Below are 16,362 nucleotides of genomic sequence, written 5' to 3'. Positions count from 1 at the left end.
TGATCTGGCTTGTCCTGAATGTATTGGTTGGCAGGTCTGCAGCTCAGGATGAGCTAAAGGTTTAGGCTCATAAGTGTGTCATCCTCCATGCTGCTGATGAGTAAGTGGGATTTTGGGATACTTTATACCAAATTATGATACTGGTGCATGTTCATAGCCTGGCTTAGCCAGCACCCAGCTCAGGACTGAGACAGCTTTGTCTCTCAGCTTAACAGAATTGGGTTGTTATGTTGCCTTTCTGCCAGGTATTGAGGGAAAGGAAGAAGGAAGCTGGGCGTCAGTGGAGGGAGAGTGGAAAGGGCAAGATCTGTGTGTGGCAGGAGCTGCAGTGGGATCTGATGAGCACAGGTTCTCTCAGGCTTTACCTTTCCTATATGCTGCAGCTGTGGTGGTCTTAAAAATGCATCTGATGGCTGGTTTCTCCTTGGGACAGGGGCTGACTTAATGGAGAAAATGGTGCCAGTCGTGAGTGAGCATATTGATCTGGGTGTTGAGGCACATCGACATCACCTGATATTGAGCTAAGCTTTAATCGAATCAACTGCTAGGAAGATTTAGATTGCTTGAGAGCTAGGGTCTTTGCTCAGGATGTGGTGTTGGAACACCACCATTGGATATATGATATGGGAGAAGATGAAGGGCCAGGCCAGCAAAGTGAAATGGAGGCTATACTGGTCTACCTGTGGAAATGCCTTAGCTTATTGCTATGGGCTGTTAAGTGGGCATGTGGTCCTGCCAGCAAAATGTATGGCATTCCACTGTGGCATGTCAGTGTGTTGGTGTTTTGATTATTTGTTCATCCCAGGAGAGGATACCCTGTCTGTGCCATGTATGCATTTGTTTTTTGAGGATCTCAATATATGAGGGTGTGAAGATGTGCAGAAAGGAGCACAGTATGGCTTTTGGCATACATCTTGGTGGTTTCAGGCTGAGGACCTTACAGACTGCAGGTCATCCAGCATTACCAAATGGTGTGCCGGAGAGCTGTTGCAGTGTGATGGGAGGAAGTTTCCACAGGCTACTGCTGTGACACCAGTGAGTGTATTGTGTGCCATAAAATGTAGGGATTGTCAGGAAACTTCCCTTTAAGCACCTGTGGGTTTACTGGAAAATTTGGATATAAGCTAACCAGTCCAAGAAAGCTGATTCAGTGCCTTTATTGTTAGAAAAATCTAAGGGAAGATCAATCATTCTATGTGTTTCTATTTATGAGCTCAAGGTGACTTTGACACATTTGGTCTCTGAAGTTGAGATTCCTCAAAAGGAGCAGTCTGAGCTATGTTTCACTGTATGCTATATGTACATACATACTGTATGCTTATAAGGTTCCAAAGTGATAAATGAAGAATGACAGCTGCAAAGCTACAGAAGTCTTAAGTGATTTTGGATATGATGGAGACATCAGTGACACTTCATGTAATTTAGTCTTTGACTGATGAAAGCTGTCAGCCACTGAGAAACCATTGGGAAAGGTGTCACCAAACAAATTGGATTTTCACAATATTGTTATCTTGTGAAATAACTTTACAGAATAGATTTCTTTTCCTGAAAGCTCTTAAATGGAAATCATTAAAAAAGAACATCATCATTAAGAATTAGATAAAACATGAGAATATAAGTAACTAAAATAACACAAGAGGATATTTCAGACTTGGAAAAAATAGAGTGTATTTATTTTATTATTTTTAACACACAAATACACAGAGCAGCACAGTGTATGCTCTAAAGAAAACCCACAAAAGGCTTCTGTGTATTGAAACAAATATGTCAAGAGCCTCATTTAACTTTAGGTTATTTGACATCTCTTTATTTGTTGTTTGACAGCTTCATTGGGTGCATTCCACGAGATAGTATATGATTTCTGTTGTGTCAAGTTTTACTATTTTTAAACAGACTTAAAAATAGAACTTAAATTTTTGACAGTGGAGTTGGAGGAAGTAAGTACAGTTATGATTTATTCTCCTTAAAAGGTTTTGTGTTGCTGTTGTTTTGTTTTTTGTTTTTGTTTTGGTTTGAGGTTTTTTTGTCATATATTTTACGATCTAGAAAAAAAGTGCACATTTGTTGGAAAAAAGTTCAGGCACATGCAGGGATGTTCCTCGTATATGTGAAACCATTTTATGTGGATACATGGGTTTTAAGTATAAGTAAGCACTATAGTAATTTTGAACTGGAGCTTTTGTTTTTTTGAACTCTAATGGCTTGGATATTTTAGTTGTAGAATGCTCTTTAAATGTCTTTCTAACTTCCACTATTTTTAATGTTACTTTTTTTTTTTTTTTAGGAAAGTATTTATTAACTTGATATTTCACAGAAATTTTAAAACATGTGTATCTGGCTTCATGATTTAGTAAATAATGAACAAAAGGTGGCTGAACTTCCAGAAATATCTAATGGAAATAATGATTTTACTTTCAGAGTACTTATTCCAGGATTCTCATAGCTTTATCAGGGTTTCCTATGTTTCTGATGGACATCTTCAAAAGATAGAACTGGTACAGAGGGGAGTTGACTGATTTTTATATTGCAGTCCTGTATTGAATCAGAGATCTAAATGCAAAATCTGGTATGCAGAGTCATGTGGATCAATGGAGTCTCCTTTGAGCACTGCTGCTTATAGTCTTGAGGGGTTGATCATAGGATTAGAGCAAACACTAAACAGTGCTTTCTTTTGTGTGTTGAATCTTTGTGTGTGGGAAAAGTTTTTTTGATTGATAGAAAAGTCTAAATCTTTGAAGAAATAGTGCTAAAGAGCAACAAAGGGAGGTAGTAGCCTAATTACTTTCTGAACAACCTGCTTTAGTAGGAGGTGTTTCTGCGCACAGCACACTGTGACCAGGGTAAGAGCTAGATCGTCTTTAAGGTCCCTTCCAACCTACACCATTCTGTGATTCTGTGATACTCCAGGCATTTTGTATAACCAGTGAAAAGGCATTGGATGGTTCAGTCCACATAAGCATTCTTTGTTGGATACTGTCTCTATTGCTTATCCAAGAAACTCAGTGGGATGAGTTTTGAATACTTATCTTGATAGAAAAGCTAATATAAGTTAATAGGTGGAGAACAGAAGTGTTCTGTAGCAGTGATGTGGGATGGGAGTTCTGAGCTGTCTCACCTCTTGCTTTCCTTCATATCAGTCTGTTAAACTTTGCTATCACTTAAGGTGTTGCTGTAAAGAGAGAATATGTTGGTTATTCATGATTCATGTGAAGAAACAAATCAAAAGCTGATAATGAGATGAGAGTTGAGAGGAGTTGGGAGTCTGAAATACATTCTCAAATGGGGCCATGGAGTCATACAAAGGAGTATTCTCCTCCACTGCATTTCCGTTGCCAAAGCTGTGACCACTGTGTATTTGCTGAAATGTATTTAATACCCACTGCCCTTTAAACTGGATGAAAGAATTGCAGAACTGAACCCACCAGGTGAAGGATAAATTTGCCTTTGTTATCTTAATTTAAGCAGGTTGTCACAGTAGTCATTTCATGACAGTTTGGAGTTCATTCAGTGGTTCTTTAAAGTAGTAACTACCTTAATATAATCTTTATATATATGATTTACCTAGTATTAATGTGCAGAATATTCACTAATAGTTTTGTTTTAGCAATACAGTTTTGTTCTTTAGATTTGTGATTCACATTTAAAATGTATTAAGTTTCTATGAAAGCTAAATACTGGATACTATGAAGTACTTTTATACAGTGATGTACAAATTGATAGGGAACTGTTTTAAGTTGAGTATAATTTTTTATTTTTTAAACCCAGCTATTGGAGTTTCTGTAATACTGTCTTCCTTCTGGTTTCTCATTATATCCATGTACAAATTTTGGCATATTTTTCAGTACAGTTTACAAATATAAAAAAATATGACCAGATGGCTACAGCAATAATCTGTGATGTGATGATCTTCTTTCATAATTATTCAACACATATGACTCCAATCTCTGTATTACCTATTCCCTACTTGTATAGAATGCAACAGCTGAGCTTGCATTACTTTTATATTGCCTTATTGCATTAACCTTATCTTCATTCAAAACCACTTCTAATACATCTTCAAGATTTGACAAATTTTCATCTAATTCTAACTTTTATTTTTTTCATTCTTTCCTCAGGTGATAAAACTTCTCTCTTTCCAGCTATTTTTTTCCTGCGGTTATCTCGATGCATTGTCATCTGCTCCTCTGTTGCATGGATCTTCTCCCAGTCCTGAACTTCTGCTTTTTGTTTCAATCAAGCCATGTTTTTAAAAGTTTGGGTTTTTTTTTTATAGTTCCCAGTATAAGACAGATTATAATAATGTGAAGGGAAAAGAAAAAGATGATAAACATTCTAAGCCAGAGCATCTTCTCTTCCCGTCTTATATCATAACTGAACTTGCGTAAATGTCATGGCAAGATGTGGACAGCTTTCAAAACATGAGCTTTTGTAATATAAGAATACTTTTTCTTTTATATATGGTGAAGTTTCAGCACATCGTTAATGCAAAGGAAGTAACAGCTTTACTCTTAATTCTGACTTTGGTCCCACATAGATTCCTAATTGTCGTGAAATTTCAAAATGCGCTTTTTCTGTGGCCTCCTCACTATACAGGGAGCACAGGTACTGTTTTAGCAGAAGACTACAAAAAATAGGTTAGATTAAAGCTAGGGAAGAATAGGTTGAGCTTGAAGGCTGTTTAAGAAATGTTTTCATTGCAGTAGCTCCCCTCTAGACTGATACTTATTTTTTTTTCTTAAAAAATGTACTTAGTTATGTGAAATCAATGTAATTATGTAGTTGAGAACAAAGGAAACCACAATGTCATAAGCTCAGACTGTATTTGCTAACAAATATGATGAAAATACGTGTTAAAATAATTTTCTGGTCTTTTTGATTTTGTTTTTTTTTTTTTTTAACTATTCTTCAATGAGGTGGATTAGCATAATATTACTATATTCCTTTTTAATGGGTAAATAAGATTTTTCATAAATAATTTTCCTTTACTGAGGTGTAGAAAAATGTAGTATAACAATTTCAGTCAGGGGCAGCATTATTAGGTCTCCGAAAGTACATGTTGCTTGAAAAATTGTTGTCCACAGCTTAATATATTATATTTTATCTCTTAAGAGGACACCAGGTATATTTGGAAAGAATATTTGCAAAGGCCACTAACAACATTGCTGGATAAATTGAAACAAACTTCCAAAATGCAATTTTTGTCATGTTTTTTGACAGTTTGTAAAGAAGTCCAGTTAATGGCTATAGGATTCTGTTGAAATTGGGGTCTTTGACTTAGCTATTACCAGAAGAATCATATATTTCGAGATCATAGACCTTCCTGCTGGATGGGTTGGCTATTCTGAATGCTTTTTCTCTCCATGGTCAAATTCGTATACTGTAGCACATGCTTTTTAAGAAACTGTGCAATGGATTTTCTGTGTCTTACTATAAGTCAGATACTACAATCACTTTTGACTGGGCTCTGTGAATAACTCATAAATACAGATTTGTATGTCCTGTGTGGTGATATAAGTGAGAAGAATACAAGCTACCAATAGCATGCAGTACAGGGCTCAGACCTTTGCAAGGAATGGGAACATGGCTGTGCTTGGCCAGAGGTGCATCCAGCCCAGCATCTTGTCTTTGTCAGGAGCAGATAGCACGTGGCTCAGTGAAGAGAGTAAGACTGCAGGGAGTTGGATTTTTCCTGATTATTGTTGCTCAGGAAGTTCCTCAATTTCTCACTGCAAAATGGGAGTGTCAAGGTATTTCATAGCTTCCCAATCCCATTTTGAAGCTATGTAATTTTCTAAATGAGCAGGACCCTGTGGTGTGGTCTCTATTTTGAATGGCTATTATTCACAGCACCTGAAAGTATTTTTCTGCTACAGAAAAGCTTGTGTTCTGTGTCATATTCATGATGTTGACAGTTTGCTGGATCCTAAGAAAATGTATCTGGTTTGCCAGTAGTAGTACCAACTGGAAAAGGAGCAGGCAAGTGTTATATAGAGAGAAAAGAGAAGATGAAGTGCAGGGATGTGTGTGTTGATCCCTTAATTGCTTTAGTTATTCCTTCACCATTTCCTTTTCCTGCCCTAGCTGACACTCCTGTCTTCTCCTGGCCCATTTTCTTTCACTTCATTCCTTTTTCTTGTCACTTAAACTTCCTCTGTTTTTTCTTCCACTTTCCAGACTTTTATTTGCAAGCAGTCATTGCCATTTTGTTTTTCCATTATTTTGTAAAAGAAAAGCTTTGCTACCTTTGTAGTCTGTCTGAGGTGGAGAATCCCTCTTTTCACTGCCTCAGGCTGACTTCTGATGTCCAGTCTGAGGATCGCAGTTGAGTGGATGTACCAAGCAGTGCATGGGGAAAGGTACTCTCAGTGACTGGACCAAGAAACTAGACGAGTGGAAGGAAATTTCAGGTAGGAATCTGAGTCTTGTGAGTGTACCAGAAAGGTTGAAGAGCTAATGGATAGCTAAATAAAAAGGGATTTGAAAAAAGTTACCAAGATTTTGCTGGAACTTAGGTCTAGAATATGCTGATTTGACTATCTCTATTCCTACCTAAGCTGCCTGTGGTGCTCTCCTGTGTGGACCTGCTGGGCTGGCCTGTGCTTGCTCAAGGACGCTGTGGTCCACTGGGGCTATGCCCCACTGATGAGGCAGACAATGTGATTCTGCAGTCTGAGGCGTTACTACAAACTCCTTGCTTCACTCATGTCACTGTTCTTGAAGCAGTGCTTCCTTTGCACAAGTCACAAGTATCGGCTCTATGAGAAGCTCTGGAGAACTAGCTTTGATGACAGATTCTTCTTTTATGAGTTGTCACCCTCAGTTACAGATATTAGCAGACTTTTGGCAGAATGTCACTGTGAATTCAAGGATTGATTTTTGACCGTGTTAGTCAATGACAGCTGATGGCTGTCTGCTTCCTGCAGATCTTGAAATTCATGCCACTGTTGAAGTGAATGACAGTATTAAAAAAAAATTGAAGCAACTCAGTAATCAGTTTGTTAATTGAAGCTGACTCTCACTTTATGCAAATGCAAATTAGAATATGCTACTCAGCCACAGAGTAAACAGTCTGCATTGCTGGGTCTAGTGATAAGACGTGATAGTGTGCAACTAGATTATTTCACTGAAGAAGATCTATAGCCTCCAGTCTCACCTTGATGTTGAATGAGGTGATCTTTGAGCTATTGATCTAACCTAATTGTGTATCTGAGTAATATGCAAATTGTTTTTTTTAAAGCTATACTGAGTAAGGAATGTATTTCAAAGTAATTGTACTATAAAGAGGTATGGGTTTGAGGGCTTTTGTGCTTTTGATGGGAAACAGGGCTTGCTATAAGAAAACAACTTAGGTTTTTTGGGGAATCAGCCTTCTTGATGCCTCCTTCCAGCCTCCCATCCTTTTTTACCTTCTGGGCTCCAGGGCTTGTCACTACTGGTGTTGCTAGAATTAGAAACTGAAAGTGCACACATTGCCTTAGAATTAAGGTTTTGGTAAGTGTGATGACAGTCTTTTTTATATATTCCTTTCTCTTGCAATTTTCCTCTCAAGTGTTTTGTATGAATTAGAGGAGTTTGGCTTCAGCAAATCAAGAAAAATTAGAGGAAATGGCATTGAGCTTACATTGCAGGGTATTCATGTACCCCAGTTTTATGACTGCTGATACCCTCTTTCCTGATTGGTCTGTATGCAGTGTATAGTCTTATTTCATTAGACAAATGATTTTTTTTTCAGGTTTATGCTTGTTTACAAATTTTTTATCAAACTTTTGTACTATTTTGCAAACCAAGATGTGGAGCAAAGTGCCCAGGGAAAATGGAATGAGTCTCCCACAGCAAATTACATGAGCAGCTTCTGCAAGAGTTGACAGTAGTGTGCATGTGAAGAAACCCCAAACCTGCTTGTGGATGCATGTACCCAGAACCAGTCCTGAAACTGGTATCTTTTAACCGTGTCAAACTCTGCTTTTTGTATACATATATTGGCATTCACATTGACTTCATCTTTCATTGAAAGTGCAGTCAAGCTTACGCTTACAGAGTCAGCCAAGTTAATTGTTTGAAAGCGTCTTTACTGCTGGACAGCTGCAGTTAGTGCGGCAGCTCTCTCTTTTGTAGAGCAGCTCATTTTGATTGAACAAAGGAAAACGTAGTTTATAATTCAGAGGTAGATTGTACTTCCAACACAGTGTATTTTAAGTGATCTAGAAATATTGACATCCTGATTATTTCATTTTAAATATATGACTTCAGTGCCTGAAGGGAATAGTTTAAAATTAATCTGCTTGGACTTAGCAGAAGCAGTTACCTGCCTTGCATGCTTAGCTGTCCACACTTTTTCTCTTTTAAATGTCTTTTTTTTGGCTTAGCTAAAACAGAACATCTTGAGAATTGCTGGATTTTACCTCATCAAATACTGTTGATGGAGAAACCAAATGGTACAGTTGTAAAATATAATACCTTTGCCTAATGGGCCTCATTCATCTTTGTATTTCTTCTAGGCAAGCTGAATCAAAGGGAATGAGGGAGAGAATAAGTGCACAGGACTTTACATACAGAAACAAAATAATATGTTGAAATAAATTGCATCTTATAATGCTGTTTATTCTGCTTTCATTTTGGATCCTCAGATTATTTTACAGACTTGTAAAATGCAATTTATCAGAAGTCTGATTAAAGGCCTCTGCTTGAAAAACTATGCAAATTACAGGTCAGTGTGCTGTTTCCCAAATGTTTAGCAATAGTTTAAAAGTTGGTCAGTGTCAGTGTTTGGATATGTTTTGAAGAGTTTTGACCTGACCATTATGTTTCATGATTGAGAGAGATTTGCATATGGAAATTATACAGAAATCAAGGAAACCAGTGTAAACTTTTCATGTGTAGGGTTCTCTTGGCTTTGTCTTGTCATGTCTTACACTCCAGGCTAATTATCACAATGGCTGCACTTTCAGTAAAGAGAAGGGCTGATTTTAGGAAAGATTGCTTTGCCTGCCTCAGGACTTCTGACTTGTTGCAGTGTTTCAGCTCTGTTTAGGTACACAGTTCAGGTGCAGCCTCCCAGGCTCACTTTTACAGCTGTTACCTTGGGCAGAGATGGAACTTGTGCAGCAGTTCTTACTCAAGCATGTGCAGAAGGGAGGGATCTAACCTTTGCAATTCTGTGGAAAAAGATTTGGTTTTGAAGCCTTTTCTTAGGTGCCTGCTCATCTGTTGATGCTGTGGGTATAAGTTGAAGGTGTGTATTTTGTTTGTGGGGGTTTATTTGTATTTTAGGGGTGAGGTTGGGTGTGTGTTTAGTTTGTGGGGGTTTATCTGTATTTTGGGGGGGGAGGTTGGGGTTGTATGGGATTTTCCGTTGTTGGGTGGGTGTTTAATTTTGTTTGTTTGGTTTTCTTGTTTTGGGGGGGATTTTTGCAAAGTTATGTTTTTTATTTATTACTCAAACATTGTATTAGTTGTAGTCTCCAGGCTCCTTTCTCCTTCCATGCATACAGTAGTGTAGTGAAGTGGATAGTGGCATAACTTGTAATAAGGTTTCTACCTGCTACCTTGATTTACTGTTCTCTTGTCTATTAGGGTCTCTGAAGACTGAGTAGTTGCAAGTAAGCTTGTCCTTGCAGTTCCTCACAGGTGCTTAATGTATTTAAATTAATACTTCTAAAATCATTAATAGACTTAAATTAATAGAATAGTCCAAACAATTTAAATAGCTGTAGGCCAAGGTAGAGAAAAACTTCAATTATTATTGTTTTTCTCTGAGATAAATATCAGAAGTATGTTCAAATCTTTTTTTGTCTCTTCTTCAAAGACTAATCTTGTCTTTGGATATTCTGAGTGAGAGAAAGGAGTGTATGTATCCTGCTTCCATTTTTGCCACGTGAGATGGAGTTCAGCTAGGAAAGAAAAAAAACTTTTTGGCCCCTCTTTGGATTTAGAGGCTGAGGAAGGGTATTGTTGTGAAGAAATCTTTGCTACCAAATTCTGTTCACAGGGGACAGGTGGGGAGAAGTTCGCTTGATACATGAAGGATACAAGACATCAAACCTGTCAACATTTACATCTTAGTCCTTGCTAATACCAAGATTAGCCCCATGAAAATCAGTATCCTTTTTGTAATGGAAAGCAAGGCATCCATAAATATGTACATATTTATTATTTAGATGAAGAGTACTGGTCCTTTTCTTTCTTTCTGCAGAAACAGGATTATGTGTTTATAGTGGTAGATACAAAAGTACTACAGCAGAGCTGTTTTTCTGAAGCTTGCCTGGGATATGAAAGCTTGGTAACATAAAGACCATGGGACTTCCTTTGCAGCCAGGGAGACAGAGAAAGCTGGGATTCCAGTTGAAATGTTTAATTTTATCCTTGTTTAATTTTTGTCCGTTATATTCATGAATATTCACTTTCTGAGTGAGTCTTTCTGAGACTATAAAAGTGAAAAGAAAAAAAGGTTTTGGCTTTATTTGTAACATGACAGTACCATATTCCTAGGTATTTGAATACTTGATGCTGTACTATGTGCAAGAAAAACAGCTTTTGACAGTCTGGGATGTGGTATCAGACCTTCATTTTGCTTCCTAAATACACATCTGTAATCTTACAGAAACATGAATTAGAACTAGTTGTTAGTAATGTATTTGTATGATATGTAAGTTAGGAATATCCATTAGCTATGCTATAACCCCCATAAACTGTTTCAATTTGTGTAAGAATAGTGCATAATGCATTGAAATGTCACCATTGCAGAAAATGGACTATCAAAACTTTGGAACAAACACTTTATGCCGTTATATACATGAGTGCACAGAATTTCTATGAGCAGATACTGCCAGCTGTGAGCCACCAGCAATTTGTAGGGACAGGTTCTTATTGGTACATGGCATCATAAGATAAACTACTTAGGAAGGTAAGAATATGAATTTAACTGTCTAGAAGCTCCCCCCCCCCTTTTTTTTTTTTAGTCATATAAGCAAATTTAGCAGAGAAGCTAAAATTGACTGTTAAATGTATGTACCACTCAGATTTATTATGGCTTTGATTTATGTATTTTAGTTTAAATTCATAAGGATTAGGAGTGTCCAGGTCTTAGCTGGAAAGCATCTAAAGACAGCAAAATAAGATGGTAGGAGAAGAGCAGTACATCTTATGAAGGCTGGTGCTACAGTTAGGCTAGAGGCTAATGTTTACTATCCATTCTGATTTCTGAGTGTAGCTTTTCAAACACGTTGCTCTTACTGTGGAGTGTCTTTTATTTAACAGCCCTTTGTTTTCTGTGTTTAGGGTGTTTATTTTATACAAAGTTTCCACCTTATTAAACAGCACACTGCAACTCATTGAGATCAGTTGCTCTACTGGTAGAATGATATTTCTGCCATTATGGAGTTGTGTGAAATCTCTTCTCTTCTTCCCTGAAAGGTTGTGATGGCTCATAACTGTGTGCTATCAGCAAGGAAGATTGTGACTCGGTAAAGCTGCTACTGGCAAATGTTTTTTTGGGTTACATAATTAGGTTGTTACTGCTTGGAATGTTTTAATGATAAAAGTAAAGGAATGGGGTTGGATCTAAACCTATATTGACACAATACATATTATGTTACTTATATAAGTGTGTGGTTACTTGATGTTTCAAAAAATCAGCCATTTGACCTTCAACTTTATTCTGGTTCTAATGAAACCCATTACAACATCAATTCATGTCTAAATTTTAGAAGAAAGGAGTTTTCAGCATTAGAGTCTGCAATTCACAGCCTTGTCACTGGTCTTGGCAAATGGGTGGAAATTAAACTGCTGTCAGAAGCAGCGTCCCTCACTCTGTAAAGCAAAAGCCTATCAGAGCATTGAGGTGAACCCTGTCCTACCCGTTTCTATGACGTGCTGTACATATTCTGAAGATAGGCAAGAAGACAGATGCTCTGGGGCTGTTGTTCTCTCAAAACAGTCAGTAAAACAAAAGAGCAATTCCTTTCCTATCTTGTACTCACAAGGAGTCAAAGCACTCTTTCCTCTGTGAGGATAGGAGAGCAAGAAGCAGTGGATCCAAGTGAACAGGGAAGGTAGATTTAAATATATGTGCTGTATCTAAGAGAATAAAATAAAAAGTGTTGAAGAACATTATCTTCCCCATGTGTTAAAAATAAAATTTTAAAGCAGGGAATGTGGAGGGGTTATGAATATCAGTTTTTTAATCCCACTGGCTGATAAAAGAAATCCATATTTCTAAATTGGGTAACTGATGATAGGTTTATGAATTAAGTAGAGGATCAACTGATAGCATGCTTTTGACTAGTCAAATACTGCAGAGACAGAATAAAAGCAGTGCTGTTTTGTTTTAAACATCAAGAATTGTCTAATTTTTTCTGTGGTTGGTCTTACACTTGAGTAAATTTCTTTGAATTCTCCAGGTGCTTTTCCCACATGAATGCAAGAAGAGTAGACAGTTAAAAGAAGTGACTGCTGTGGAGGACAGCATGACCACCATGAAAGGAAGCTGCATCCTCACACTGCTGTTGTCAGGACTCGGGGCGTTAGGAATACTGGAGCCAACAACAACAGAAGATATGCACTGCCACAGAGCTGAGCACCCAATTATTGCATACAAAGGTAAGGGATAAGCACAAAAAAACCTTTCCAGAAGTAGGATAACTATTGTGTAATCACTTCATGGAAACCTCTGCTTTTAATGTAGAATGGTATGGGAAAAAATGCATTGAGTGCTGTTATATAGAAACCTGGACTGTATTCTATGCAAGTTAAATTCAAATAGGCTTTCCAAATTTGTTCAGAATTTGTTGCTGAAAATATAATTTAAAGATGGGTGACTCATTTTCCTTTGTGATTAAAACCAGCCTATACTGTTGCATACAGTTATTCCTTTCCAGGTGCAGGATTCTGCATATGTACCCTTAAATTTCAGGAAGTTGCTCTTGTCCCTTTCCTCCACCCTATCTGGGTCTCTCTAGATGGCAACTCAGGCCTCCATCTTACCAATTGGTTCTCTGAATTTGGTGTTATCTGCAAACTTTACAAACTGCATTCTGTTGTCTCCCCTTGGCTGTGGATTAAGGTGTTAAACAGGTCAGGTCGCAGGATCAACTCTTGTGATAATCCACTTGTTACTCGCTCAAGTGGAGTATGGAATATTAAAATTTTACTCTCTGGGCTTGATCACTCAACTGAGTTTTTACTCCTGTAGCTGCCCACCTGAAGAGACACACTGTAACATCCTAATTTGCAGTGAGACGGTGTTGACATAAATGGCATCCTCCACTCTTCCCTCATCATTAAAACTGGTAATTTTGTTATAGAAGGCAAGTAAGTTGGTCAAGAGTAATTTACCTGTGACAAATCCATGCTGGCTGTTCTCAGTCACCTTTTTTTTGTCCATATGTCCAGAAAAATTAATTCTGAGAGAACTAACTCTGTAACTTTTCCAGGAACTTCAGTGAAACTGACTGGTTTTTAGTTGCCATATTTGTTTTCCTGCTATTACTTAGGAGCTTTCTTCATCTCTCTGACTTCTCAGAGATGAAAAGTAGCTGGTTATCTTCATGTCTGTGGATGCAGCTTCTCTGATCCTATATATTTATATACACTAAGATCTCACAAGTCATCACTGACTCAGGCTGCATCTACTGTTGATAGTTGTTGAACCCCTTTTACTGAACAACAGATGCCTTTGATACCTTACTAGTGGTATTGAGTCTTCAGCATCCTCTGTGTCTGCTGGTGCTAGGTCACCTTCCCTATTCAGTACAAAGTTTATATTTCCCCTTTCTACCTTTCATCCTTGTTCAACCTTTCATTATTACTTGAGCAGTAGAAGCTCCTCTTGTTGCCCTTGATGTTCCATGCAAGTCCTAACTCCCTTTGAACTTTATTTAATCCGACACAGTCCCTACATTCCTGTCTAGTCTTTCCAAATTCCTCCTTGCTCTCTTTGTCCCTGCTTACACCTCATAAACAGTCTTTCTTTGGAGCTGCACCACGAGTGCCTTGCTTCACCAAGATGGTCTCTTCATACATGTGTTGTCATCTTGAGTATTGGGGTGAACTACTGAGGAACAGTTGCAACAAAGTAAAGAACACTTGAAGGATGTTTTCTGTAAAAACCTAGGGCATTTAATGACTTATCTGACTTCTTTGTATTTATTTGAATTGAGATTTTTCCATTAGTGTCACAACTTAGAATGAGATCCAAATAGTTTGTAGCTACGAGGATGTAGAGATGAAGATGTATTATATTAGATATTGCATTCCTCCTGTTTTTCTAAAAAAGCACATGTGTAAGGTTTTTGTTCCAATGAATTAGAATTTATTGAATTTTAATTGAAAAAAAATTGTTTCCATTCCTTCCATAAAGTTAAAAAAATATAATGTTGTGTTTTTACAGAAAGTATTTTGTTCTGGCATTTTGATGGTTTAATAACGGTAACGGTAGCAGCTGTCCCTTTCTTCAATACACTGCAGAATAAACTAAAATGATTGCATTCTGTACTCAGAACAGCAAACCATCAGTGTATTGTGAAGGAGGGAACTTTATCATTCATTATTGATTGACTAAACAGTATGAGTTATTCTGAATAAATATCTGGTTTCCTTAGTGTTCATATTATGTGTATGATTTAGTTTAAAACAAGACATTTTTTATCATAACATGCATACACAGTATTGTAAATTAAAGTAATTGAAGTAACAGTTAAAATTCTGGCACGTCTTAATTTCACAAACTAAGAGATCACTGCATGTACCTTTTGGTTTTGTATGTGCAACTGTAAAAGGAAATAATTGAGACTCATCAGAGCTATGTGCTAGGGGTTGATTAAAAATGTGTTTCATGAATCTGATTCAGTCAATATTTAGGAGAGTAGCTTGAATTTAGCCTGATCCTGTCTTTTAGATCTTTCTTGTTCTTTTGTCATATTTAATTTTTAGTCATGCCCTTCTAGTTCTAGGTTACTATGCTAAGGCTTTTGGGGGACGGAAATCTCCTCTGTCATCTTGTTTCAGTTCCACCTTTTGATGTAGTCAAAGACAGTGTCACAGAGTTCACTGAACAAAACCAATTCCTTTTTTCTGTAAACATATGTGGGAAATACAATTATATATAAATATTTATTGTCACGTTTTTAATATGAGATGTAGTGAGATTTTCAATGCCAGACCTTTGTGGTAAAAAAATACCACTAATCAGTACATATCCTTAGCCTTTATGAACTGACATATATTGAAAAATATTCTGACAAACCGTAGTTCATATTCACCACAACAATCTGTTGAGAGTCATTACTAAATGTTAGAAAGTACATGTGGAAACATATTTGCAACACAGTATACAGTATGTGACAGCTAGGTAACATAACTGCTAGTTAAGGGAAAACAGAAGTTTTGAGACCAGAGGAAACAATGCCTGAGAGGTTTGTCTTTGATTCTCTATGTTAGGAGTGGACTGCTTGGGGTATCAAAAGAAAAGAAGAGAGAGATATGAGAGAACGGCCACTCTCTGAATGAATCCTGTAGTAGGAGTTGTCAGTTTTCAACCAACTGTATTCCTGATTTCCGTATTCTTCTTGTGACATTTACTGACTTCGTCAGTGCCTAGGAAAATGCCCTTTGTATTTGTTGATCTTATTAGTGCTGCTACACCAACACAGAGTTGATAAAGCAATTTGTAACAGCTAAAACCCCTTTAATCTGAATGCTGCATTAGTACCCTGCTTTGTAAAGTTATCTTGTAATAATGTTAGATCCACCAGGGCTAAATATTGTGTGGGATGCTGAACATCAACCAAAGCTGAGAGGCTGAGTGTTATTGAATGGTAGGTACTTTAAAGCTTGTAAACTCAGTACCAACTTTACAGAGATATCAACACTTTTGTTTTATTTATAACTGACTGAAGCTTTTTTTTTTTTTGGTAGTCTCTGGTATGCCAAAATAGCAATGTACTTATTTGATTTGTCTTCCTTTGAGAGGAATGGTAGATGGAGTATAAACTATTAAATAAAACTAATGGAGTGAGAATCTGGTGTAGCGTATGGATGAACAGCTGCAAAAAACTAATAAAAAGACAAAATGGTCCCCAGGAGTTGTCATGGTGAAATATGGAAAAGGAGTGTATCTCCTGAAAGAGCTTACTTTCTTTCCCACTGCCCATCAAAAACTGCTCACTTAGGTGATGATCCTGTCAAGCTGCCTTGTGTGGAGAGGCATATACTATTTCTAGCACTGATTTTTTTCAGCTAAATAGTTTTAGTTGAAGACTGTGATGTATCTTCCGATAGCAAATGGCAAGAATTTCACCTGCCAGTTGAGAACTTTTACTCGAGTACTTTGCTTGTGGAAGATGAGAAACAAGTTGCAGAAGGAGA

General features: G+C 37.3%; 1 protein-coding gene across 9 annotated transcripts in view; it reads left to right on the top strand.

The window, feature by feature from the left end:
- The window catches only part of SEMA5A (semaphorin 5A), a 395,174-nt gene that overhangs the window by 152,617 nt on the left and 226,195 nt on the right, over positions 1 to 16,362 (top strand). For 8 of the 9 annotated variants that reach the window (XM_071553669.1, XM_071553674.1, XM_071553672.1 and 5 more), the window contains one exon: positions 12,399 to 12,597. In XM_071553669.1, the coding sequence (XP_071409770.1) occupies positions 12,465 to 12,597 (133 nt within the window). In that variant the 5' untranslated portion in view covers positions 12,399 to 12,464. Of the gene's footprint in view, positions 1 to 11,412; positions 11,463 to 12,398; positions 12,598 to 16,362 lie in introns of all 9 variants that reach the window. The other variant, XM_071553676.1, reaches the window with a different exon arrangement.

Source organism: Pithys albifrons, chromosome 4 (assembly GCF_047495875.1).
Source record: "Pithys albifrons albifrons isolate INPA30051 chromosome 4, PitAlb_v1, whole genome shotgun sequence".
NCBI lineage: Eukaryota > Metazoa > Chordata > Aves > Passeriformes > Thamnophilidae > Pithys > Pithys albifrons.
The sequence above is the reverse complement of the archived record's forward strand: the minus strand, read 5'-3'. Positions and strand labels throughout refer to the sequence as shown.